Raw genomic sequence first — 11,785 nt, 5'->3', positions numbered from 1 at the left:
CTTTTGGGTAAGCCCGAAGGGACTTTTCAAGATGGAAATGCCTTTTATATCGGTGTACACATCATCTGAAGAACATTCGGGATTACACAACTCCCCAGAAGGGTCTCTATCTCTGTATGGGAAGGAAGCAATTGGAAGGAAAGCAGATTTTAATCATGGGTTTTCTGACACATTTATTCGTGTTTTCCACCCTTGTTCTGACGGTGTCGGGGATGAAATACAAATGTCACAGAGATATCTGTGATTCCAGCTACCAGTTCTGTAACGATGGGGAGGAGCGGTGTAATACTTGTACCCCCGAGCAGTGTCAAGATGACGTGGCCAAACACATATTCTACCAGTGTGAAGTCAGGTGTCAGGAACTTGGTGAGTACATATCATAGTACTATAATTAATTTCGTCACTGGTTTCCTGTTAACCCTGAACACCAGAAGCCAGTCGCTCCTTTGAATGATATACATTTATCTATAACATTATGGTCATTTTCATTAATAGTGTAATAGTGTATTAATATATTGTGAATATGTGTACATTGAGTTACTGAATTAATTATACAAATGGTGAAAGAATATGTTTAAACAGTTCAATGTTATTTTAATGTTATTAAACTTTGGGTCTGGAATTTCGGACAACTTGATACATTTTCAAAGATCTACAAATCTTTGTCAAGGACATTAAAGTCCAAGTCAGTATTTTCCCGTGAGTGTTTTTACTGGACGACTAGAGGAAAGACGTACATGATTCATTTTGAATGATATATTTCAGCAACAACGACGGCGAGATCTACGGAGCCAACTACTACGTCTGCTGCCATCGTGACCGCTCAGGACAAACCAGAAGGTTAGTTTGGGTTGTTATTCTTTATAGGGCGCAGTTAGATAAAGACGCAGTTCGTGTTACTATAAAAAGACGTGGGTATTCCCCATATGGTAGGATCGTCTCCCTTTAGTGCAGCTTCGATCCTGCCTATGCTGTGTAAACCAGATATTATTTGTTTGGATGAAGAAAAGAAACAGTTGTTCTAAGCAAGGTTCCAGAATATTCAGAATGTACATATGTGTATAGTACATTATTATTGTTCAAGCAAACTTTGATACTTCCCTTATTGGATGTATTTTATTGTTCAGCTGTCTGCTTGAAAAAGGTTGTTAAACAGTAACATAGAGCTCTCAAACAAATGTTGTTTGCCTCTCTATTTTAAAAATGTGACACTTTAAAGACTGATATGTTTTAGATTCAAGCACAAATTACACCATATTATTGTTTGTTGCAGAACCACACTTCCTGACTTGGCTGACTCCTGTCATCCTTACAGCTGGGATAGTGGTCATAGTGCTGATCTTGATTCTGGTCTTGTGGTATGTGGTTAGGATTGACAGAAAAGTGTTCGACCCAGAGATGGCTGGGAGTGAGACCTGCACCACTATTTCAACTACTGGGGATGTGGAGAAGGCACCACTTTTGGAACAGGGAATTCAGGTAGTCCAGAATGAGGAGTCTGACTCTGGCGCCCATTTGAACAAGATGGAGGAGATCCGCACCTTGGCCCAAGCCCCTGCACAAGCCGCAGCTGTAGTAGTCCAACCAGACCAGGCTGACCCACCCTCTTACAGTAAGTAGCTGCAGCATCAAGTCAACAGAAATCCAAGCCCGAACATTGTAAATAAGTACAGCATGATACTATTAAGAGACTGACTTTTTTCATTCTTGGTGTTACCTTTTTAATTTTCTATTCCAGAAAATAATCTATAAGTTTCACAACTGTAGCTCATAGGAAAATAGCATGTGTTATATCAGTAACCTAATACGTATTCTTTCTTTGTGACTAAATACTTATTCTATCTTCTCCAAAAATGTTGTTTATAGGAAACTGGTACATTATTTGTGTCACAGTCATGTTTTACTTTTCAGCCACCTCAGACTTGAAAAATAACAAAACACCTACAATGGCGTCCGTTGCATCGGTGGAGGCAGTACAAGACTCCGGGCTGCAGGACTATTTGAGCGAGACGATTCCAGAAACTGATTTCCTCCAACAGAATTTCAAGAAAGAAAAAGAAAACGAAAAAGACATTGGAGTGGAGAATACAAGGCTCAAATCAGTCCAAAATCAGTCACACCTGAAATTCTGATCTGGAAGGGATGAGCAGGTGTGCACTGTCCTGAATCTGATGTTGAAGGTGTTGACATTAGGAGCCACATGAAAATGTTTGCTTGCTACACCAAAGGTAGTGGTTTGATTCCCCAACTGAGTGAAGATCATTTCTGGTATCCCAAACTAGGATATGTCTGAAACTAAGTGGTGTAAAACCATGCTGACTTAAGGTCGTATCAAAGCCAATAAAAACTGTGATAAACTGTACCATTCTGGATGGAGATTGTGACTGATATTGTCATGTACAAAGTAGGGTGGAGATCACGGCCTGGGCACTCCAAGACGACAGCAGTGGAACGCCCCTACCAAATATGTCCGTGACGGCAGACTGTCAAAGAATAGCTTATCATGATATTGGTGGTCTGTTTGATGTTACTTAACTCGACAATGATCTTGGTGCTTTGGAGAAAGCCAATGAACAGACACAGATGATCTCAATTTCATCCAAAACTAAACCATATACAAGTAACATATCACCATTGGTTACAGCTGGCCAAATCTCATTGTTTCAGATGACTATAAAATGGCAACTGGAAATGGCAGTATGAACTATATTCCATGTGTGCTAATGAAAAATGAACGAAGTTATGAATGTGTACTTGTGTCAAGATCTGTTGTAAATATGTCTGTAAGTTTTCTGTACATATGGTGTATTTATCAAAACTGTAAACATGTTTGTATGTTAATACAATAATAGAAAAAGAAATGAATGTTTCTCATGTTTCACTATTGAGATGAAGCTATTTTGTACACACTGACAACATTTATATATGTAAATGCAACACAATTTGCCAGAAATACAGTTGGCATGACTCCTCTCTAGAATAGACGAGTCAGTAAGTACTTCTTAGGACTACTGATTATCATGTGCAATACATTCACTACTATGTCAGTGTGTGTAACATACAAAAGGTACTAATTTTTTATTTATTTTGCTCTTACAATAATTGGTTGGTTGGTTTGTTGTTTAACTCCAAACTCAGCAATATGGTGGCAGTCTGTAAATATTCAAGTTGGACCAGACAATCAAGTGATTGAGGCACACAGATTAGAGACACTACATAGTATCAAGTGACACTGAAAACTTGGATTTGATATAGCAGTGTATGAAATAAGACCTGTCCAACCGCCCGAGACAGTCTAGATCTGATATAGCAGTGTATGAAATAAGACCCGTCCGTCTGCCCGAGACGGTCTAGATCTGATATAGCAGTGTATGAAATAAGACCCGTCCAACCGCCCGAGATGGTCTAGATCTGATATAGCAGTGTATGAAATAAGGCCCGTCCGACCAACCGAGATGGTCTAGATCTGATATAGCAGTGTATGAAATAAGACCCGTCCGACCAACCGAGACGGTCTAGATTTCTGACGGACGGTCTAAATCTACAGCTAGCCATCCCGATGGTCTGGTAAAAAATTTAAATGTTCCATACATCTGAGTAAATTCACCATATTTGGTCTGGTTAAATCCATTTTGGGCTGGTAACATTTTGAAGTTACCAGCCCTGATGTCTGGCTGGATTTTGGGCTTATTTCATACACGGGATATAGGCTGGTGGACACACTTGCTGCAAGAGTGAGTGAGAGAGTAAGTTTAGTTTTACGCTGCACTCAACAATATTCCAGCTATATGGCAGCAGTCTGTAAATAATCGAGTCTTGGCCAGACAATCCAGTGATCAACAGCATGACCATCAATCTACGCAATTGGGAACCAATGACATCTGTCAACCAATACAGCGAGCCTGACCACCCGATCCTGATAGTCGCCTCTTACTACAAGCATGGGTTACTGAAGATCAATTTCGTTTAACGGGGATCTTCACAGGTCACTTGCTGCAGGAAGATTATTGTGGTCCCATGTCGACATTGCTGAAATATGGTTAAATGCAAAATAACACCAAATCACTCACTCCTTTCAAATATCACTCAACCCCAAATGCTTCTATCTCTCAAACAACTTACAACCAGTGTATATAAACAATGATTCGTAACAATTCCAAAATGATTTTACGAGATGTAAACAATCACAAACAGTAATATTTTTTTTAAGAAACAACCTTTATTTTGGTGATGATAAACAGAAACATAAAAGATTCTGGTTAAGATAAAAACTTTAAGTAATGAGACACAATCTTGTAAGATTGTAAGCAATAAGGAAAGTGATGCTAACCTGGGACATGATGTGTGAACTTGCTGATTTCATCAATTGTTTATGAATATCGCACATTAACAAAAGTCAAAACAAGAATATTAGATAAATCAATCACTGAAATATGAAACAATTTAAGTATTTAAACATTGCAACTACAACGTCAATATCTAACAATGTAAAAATTGTTCCAATAATATATTCATGAAACATTAATCATTTCACAAGCGTTACTAATTATGACAGCCATTTTGAAGTGGCCTTACCCTTTGACAGATCTGAAATAATTTTGTTCAAACATTTAAAAAAAAAGCTTTTTAAAATGCACTGTAAATCAACAGATGTCAGATAGTTACACACTATGACCTCTCTCACTGATAACTTCAACGTGAACTATAAAAAAAAAAGAAATTACATGAATATAAAAGTATATATAAAATGTGATTCTTATCTATGAGAAGCGGACAAAAGCATGATTACAATCATTTGAAGTTCAATCAAACGTGAATCCCTGTTCTGTTGTCATACCGGCAGCACACTAAGTAAGAGACAATATTCTCATTCTGATTCATCTACTGATGGAGCAGAGCACTCAATGACGTCACATTTCTCTTCTGATAATACTACCAAAACAAAACAATAAGAAGAAAAAACCCGTTGCAAACTTGATTCCCCAGAAGGAAACTGTGATCAACAGTCTGGTGCCTCCCATTTCATTATAGGTCCAGAAGTGTCATAAATGTTATCAAATGGATAACTGAAATGTGGACAAAGAGATGTAAACCTTATTTAAACTTGCACCAGCTGCCATGACATGCTTGAAGCAGTACTCTGTAAAGATAATTCATGTCTCAAAAATAATTGAGTCAGCTGTGTTCTAATACAAAAGGTAATATAATATTTATAATAATATAACTAATTATAAGTAATTATAAATATTTATATTTATTATCATTGAAACAACATTAAAAACTGAAATTAGAAAAAGGACTTCATATGATTTGTTTTGATTTAAAATGAAACAATAGTTATTATTTTGCTTCTGTGTTGGGTTGTCGAAAACTGATCTTTCTAATTCATCAGCATTGTTAAATTGCATGCTGAATCCATAATTTATGCTGGAATAGATAAGAATAGATCTTTCTTCATAGATCAACCACCTGCAAGTCAATGGCTGCACAGACTGGCAACATGAAGTCTTCTCAACAACACTAGTACTGTTTGTATTTAGGCAAACAGTACTTATTCAATACCATAAACATTATGGCGAGGTCAATTAATGTTTCTCAACTTGACAAGAGAGGAAAAAACAAAATAATTACACATCCAAACTGTTATTTTTTTTTTACCCAAAGAAGCCAACATTTTTGCACCCTGGTTCGGCTTCATATCAAAGATCAAGATAGAATGGTAAATCACGATCAAGACAGAATGGTTGTTATACACACTTGCTTGTAAACATTCCTATAAAGTTAACTCAAAAGTTCTAGGTAAGCAGATAATCCTTGGTAAAACATGGTGAAAAATGTATTGCCAAACCCCTCCCATATGAAACTATTAAACACTCAAGATGGTAAGCACTTTACAACTGATACTACAATAAAGTAAAGCACCATCATGGATTTGGTCAGAAAAAAACAATATTTCTGAGTGAAAGAATGAATTATACAAATGCTTAAGAGGGAATGTGTTGTATTGCTGATGTGTGTTTGTGTGTAATTGACATGGATGATACTCAACATTGATAACATGTGCTTATGAGGGAGTGACATGGATGAAACAATGCAGTGCTAACATGTGCTTATTAGGGAATGGCATAGATGAAACAATGCAGTGCTAGCATGTGCTTATGAGGGAATGGCATAGATGAAACAATGCAGTGCTAGCATGTGCTTATGAGGGAGTGACATAGATGAAACAATGCAGTGCTAGCATGTGCTTATGAGGGAATGGCATGTGCTTATGAGGGAATGGCATGTGCTTATGAGGGAATGACATGTGCTTATGAGGGAATGACACTTGTGAAACAATGCAGTGCTAACATGTGCTTATGAGGGAATGACATGTGCTTATGAGGGAATGACACTTGTGAAACAATGCAGTGCTAACATGTGCTTATGAGGGAATGATGTGCTTATGAGGGGATGACATTGATGAAACAATGCAGTGCTAACATGTGCTTATGAGGGAATGACGTGCTTATGAGGGAATGACATTGATGAAACAATGCAGTGCTAACATGTGCTTATGAGGGAATGATGTGCTTATGAGGGGATGACATTGATGAAACAATGCAGTGCTAACATATGCTTATGAGGGAAGGGCATGGATGAAACAATGCAGTGCTAACATGTGCTTATGAGGGAATGGCATGGATGAAACAATGCAGTGCTAACATGTGCTTATGAGGGGATGACATGGATGAAGCTGTACAATGTTGCAGTTAAAACATTCTTACGACAGTATAACATGGGTAAAGCTGTACAATGTTAAGTTGTTTCATAGGCATTTTTAGAATTTGGGTCAAGAAGCAATTGTATGTATTACAAGTTCTTTAATATCTATATGGTAATGTTTCTGTCTACTGTTTTCAAGGTAATTGATGTGAGAGGATACAAGGCAATATATATACACTATAATGTACATGTTATTGTAAGAGATTAGCTGTCACATGAAAACAGTGATGACCGATCTCAGAGATTAAGAACAACTGCAGCTGTGGAGAGGCATATACTGAGGAACCCAGGGACTCATTCTGACAAGAGTTAAAGAGCACCGCACATCTACAAACAAAGGAAATCAACCATTTCTGACCACATCTGCTCAAACCCCAGCCACCATATCCACTAGAGCAACACTTCTATCCTTGCTAACAACCTCTCTGACTTCACCAAAAGTTAACTTACTGGAGCCACCCAGATCAAAAGACGCAAGCCATTATTTATCAACAGAGATCAAGGATCTTTCATCCGCAATGCTTACAGCGAAATAATTAAACATTAACACTGTTGTGACAACCCCCCTTCTGCCGGTACTACTGGTTTGGTAGACTGTCAGGTTTACCTAAAGTCATGGTGATGCATAGGCCTACTATACAAATGATCCCTAAAAGTATTAACACAGGCTAACCACAGATTAACCTACTCTCTGTGCAAACATACTTATGTACATTTATTTAGCTTTTCTCACTAGCTGTTTTCATGTCACCACTAATCGCTTAAAATAACATGTTGCTTTTTGTGGATATATGTTGCCATATATATTTTAAGTACACATATCATCATCTCACATCAGTTAGCTTGAAAACGGTAAAAGGATCGATGCCGAAATGTTGCCTTATTGGTATTAAACAAGTTGTAATTTGATTCTTTAAACTCAACAACAAATAGTAACAAATATAAAATATTAAAAATCAACAACTTCTTTTCTTAGTATTTAAGCCTCTTATTTTCTGAAACATCTGACTGACTGAGTTTGGTTTTACGCCGCTTTTAGCAATATTCCAGCAACATCACGTCGGGGAACACCAGAAATGGCTTCACACATTGTACCCATGTAGGGATTCAAACCCGGGTCTTCGGCATGACGAGCCAACACTTTAACCACTAGGCTACCCCACCGCCCCTTCTGAAACATCTATTCTGCATAACTCTTGTCAGAAATAACAAATAACATGAACCAACAACAGGACTAGTGTTTTGTGATGACAGTGTTTTGTAGTCATAGACCTTATAGGCAAAGTAAAGTGAAGCAACATTATTCGGGACATACATTTTCCTTGATACATTAAGTGAAATTCCAAGAATAGGGAATTTGTAGAAAATACACATTAAACTGTCTGACTGAAAGTGCTGAAATCATACAGTCTACCATAGTCTCAGAACACAAACCTAGCTATCCATAGCTTCAACGCAGGACAACAAATGTGTTAATTCCCTGATATGTAAACTTGGCGGCCATGTCTATGGTAGATGGTTTCACTTCAGTGAACATCTTTTCACTATGGTGTTATGTTCAGTTTCCTTGCCCTTTTATACAACATTCACAAAAAGCAAAACAGAATTCCCCTGAACAGAAACTTAGACTTCAAAACTGGCAACAACTGATAAATCTAATGGTACAATAATTTTTCCCTGACAAACAACATAAGACTAAACCACTATGTCACTGCCTTGGCATTCACTAGGTGGCTAAGATACTATGAAATTATCGTGCAGATAAATCAGTCTTTGATCAGATAAAGCAACAATACATGAAATAGGCACATGTACAGACTTACACAGTCAAATCAAAATTAATCGCAATCTTGTGTCACAATATAAAGCTGTCATACATACATCGCTCTAGATCTTCTACTTTCATTGGGAACATTTATCTCACAACAAGACGACATTACAGTCTGATAGAGTTGAGACATTTCCTAAACATGACAACATTAAATGCAATCTCAATAAAAGTTGAGACATTTCCATGAGGTTAAGTCCAAGGTGTACTCATTTACCTTGTATGTTCACCTGATATAAAACACAATGTTTATATTGACAGTCAGTGCTGCAACAATGTTTATACTGACAGTCCTGCAACAATGTTTATATTGACAGTGCTACAACAATGTTTATATTGACAGTCCTGCAACAATGTTTATATTGACAGTGCTGCAACAATGTTTATATTGACAGTCAGTGCTGCAACAATGCTTATATTGACAGTCAGTGCTGCAACAATGTTTACATTGACAGTGCTACAACAATGTTTATATTGACAGTCCTGCAACAATGTTTATATTGACAGTAAGTGCTGCAACAATGTTTATATTGACAGTGCTACAACAATGTTTATATTGACAGTCCTGCAACAATGTTTATATTGACAGTCAGTGCTGCAACAATGTTTATATTGACAGTCCTGCAACAATGTTTATATTGACAGTCAGTGCTGCAACAATGTTTATATTGACAGTCCTGCAACAATGTTTATATTGACAGTCCTGCAACAATGTTTATATTGACAGTCAGTGCTGCAACAATGTTTATATTGACAGTCCTGCAACAATGTTTATATTGACAGTCAGTGCTGCAACAATGCTTATATTGACAGTCAGTGCTGCAACAATGCTTACATTGACAGTCAGTGCTGCAACAATGTTTACATTGACAGTGCTACAACAATGTTTATATTGATAGTCCTGCAACAATGTTTATATTGACAGTCAGTGCTGCAACAATGTTTATATTGACAGTCCTGCAACAATGTTTATATTGACAGTCAGTGCTGCAACAATGTTTATATTGACAGTGCTACAACAATGTTTACAGTCCTGCAACAATGTTTATATTGACAGTCAGTGCTGCAACAATGTTTATATTGACAGTCCTGCAACAATGTTTATATTGACAGTCCTGCAACAATGTTTATATTGACAGTCAGTGCTGCAACAATGTTTATATTGACAGTCCTGCAACAATGTTTATATTGACAGTCAGTGCTGCAACAATGCTTATATTGACAGTCAGTGCTGCAACAATGCTTATATTGACAGTAAGTGCTGCAACAATGTTTACATTGACAGTGCTACAACAATGTTTATATTGATAGTCCTTCAACAATGTTTATATTGACAGTCAGTGCTGCAACAATGTTTATATTGACAGTCCTGCAACAATGTTTATATTGACAGTCAGTGCTGCAACAATGTTTATATTGACAGTGCTACAACAATGTTTATATTGACAGTCCTGCAACAATGTTTATATTGACAGTCAGTGCTGCAACAATGTTTATATTGACAGTCCTGCAACAATGTTTATATTGACAGTCCTGCAACAATGTTTATATTGACAGTCAGTGCTGCAACAATGTTTATATTGACAGTCCTGCAACAATGTTTATATTGACAGTCAGTGCTGCAACAATGCTTATATTGACAGTCAGTGCTGCAACAATGCTTATATTGACAGTCAGTGCTGCAACAATGTTTACATTGACAGTGCTACAACAATGTTTATATTGATAGTCCTTCAACAATGTTTATATTGACAAACATTTCAGAACAGTCCTGGTGTTTAAAATCAGAATATAAACAAAAGAGTGAGTGATTTTAGATTTACGCTGCTTTTAACAATATTCCAGTTACATCACGGCAGATACAAACAAAAGAGTAAGGAACTCAGTAGAAGACCAAATATGGCGTCAAGAAATAAATTTTAGTTTAGAAAACCAAAATGATAAAACATGCCAAATTTCATTAGATACTGATTCTAAACTCATATGGTGAGAAAAAAAATCAAAAATCAATCACCATTCTAAAAGTACAAACTTGATGAGAAAAAAATATTTTATGGTTCAGTGAAACATGCCCACTTTCATTCCATGATTTAACAACAGGAAAATGTGTCTATCATAATGATATGCATTTACTACTGGATAAGAGGTAAGCATTCAGAAAAAGCCATTCACCAAGTTTTGCCCACATCTTTCACAAACTGAAATGTAAACACAACACAGAAAACCTAACACAGAAAATGGATTGTGAATGAATACAAACACTATTCCTCGAGGTATGCCCTGAGGTATAGATCCAAGGTACAAGTAGTCATCAAGTGAACATTTCATTTGCTGTATTTTCCACAAAAAGTCCTATTGGTTGTCCATAACACTTGTGTGGGAATGGAATTCCACTGCGATACAGTTAGATCACATTTGCGAAATGTATTCCTCTGAAAAAAGATCAATTAAGTGGGGTTCTTTCCATGATCTAGGTTATCTGATATCTTTCAAAACTGTTACAGATCGGTATTTTACATATTTTACATTTTATTTTGACAAATTGACTGACTGACTGAGTTTTGGTTTTACGCCGCTTTTAGCAATATTCCAGCAACATCACGGCAGGGGACACCAGAAATGGGCTTCACACATTGACAAAATGAAGGTTTAAGGTATCTGTGTATATAAGATATGCACTGATTGGATTCACATAAATGTCTGGTAAAGCTATATATGGTGTACTTCAACATGTAAAGAATTTCAGAACACACTTCTTTATCTGTAGACAGTATTGGACAACAAAATAATGCGAGGCAGTTCATCTGGTAGTGCAGCTGATTATAATACAAATGAAATAATATATTTATCAATGCCTAACATCTACCTCATTCAACAAGTTTCCTAATTCAATCAACAGAACCATTATTCAACCTTTACATTATTGGCGTATTCTTTACCATGAGGTATGAAGAACACAGAATACAAATCAAAGGAGACGTGAATGGAGTCTCAATACACAGGAATACCGTAATTCCTCTGATAGATGCACACCGAACATGTACTTATCAAAATGACCAGTATTTTATTGGTCCTTTATTAAGTAAAGGTGACGTGAAGTCAAAAGGGGTTTAGCACTGCTCTCGAGATTATTGCACTTACATTGTAACATGCATCCACCGATTTGTGTGTGGCTTCCTGCACTGGCCAGCC

The 11,785-nt window shown here is 36.8% G+C and overlaps 1 protein-coding gene and 1 long non-coding RNA gene across 2 annotated transcripts; one reads left to right on the top strand and one right to left on the bottom strand.

The window, feature by feature from the left end:
• Positions 1–32: 32 nt before the first annotated feature.
• Positions 33–2,881, top strand: LOC124263218. The gene is made up of 4 exons (XM_046697806.1): positions 33–366; positions 766–840; positions 1,274–1,612; positions 1,912–2,881. Exons 1-4 carry the CDS (start codon positions 117–119, stop codon positions 2,130–2,132), a joined length of 885 nt encoding a protein of 294 aa, XP_046553762.1. The 5' UTR covers positions 33–116; the 3' UTR covers positions 2,133–2,881.
• Positions 2,882–9,302: 6,421 nt separating this feature from the next.
• Positions 9,303–10,050, bottom strand: LOC124263214. The gene is made up of 3 exons (XR_006894790.1): positions 10,015–10,050; positions 9,623–9,906; positions 9,303–9,550 (listed from the first exon to the last, which is right to left on the bottom strand). It is a non-coding gene; the product is annotated as an uncharacterized LOC124263214 (long non-coding RNA).
• Between the last annotated feature and the right edge of the window lie 1,735 nt (positions 10,051–11,785).

This window comes from Haliotis rubra, unplaced genomic scaffold (genome assembly GCF_003918875.1).
Source record: "Haliotis rubra isolate DU_JTF1 unplaced genomic scaffold, ASM391887v1 Scf871, whole genome shotgun sequence".
NCBI lineage: Eukaryota > Metazoa > Mollusca > Gastropoda > Lepetellida > Haliotidae > Haliotis > Haliotis rubra.
Note: the sequence above shows the minus strand (reverse complement) of the source record. Positions and strands in the feature narration are given on the sequence as shown.

Coding starts and splice junctions, on each gene's coding strand:
- LOC124263218 (XM_046697806.1), top strand. CDS start 117: ATGGGAAGGAAGCAATTGGAAGGAAAGCAGATTTTAATCATGGGTTTT. Junction 367..765: donor AGTCAGGTGTCAGGAACTTG/GTGAGTACATAT, acceptor GATATATTTCAG/CAACAACGACGGCGAGATCT. Junction 841..1,273: donor CGCTCAGGACAAACCAGAAG/GTTAGTTTGGGT, acceptor TGTTTGTTGCAG/AACCACACTTCCTGACTTGG.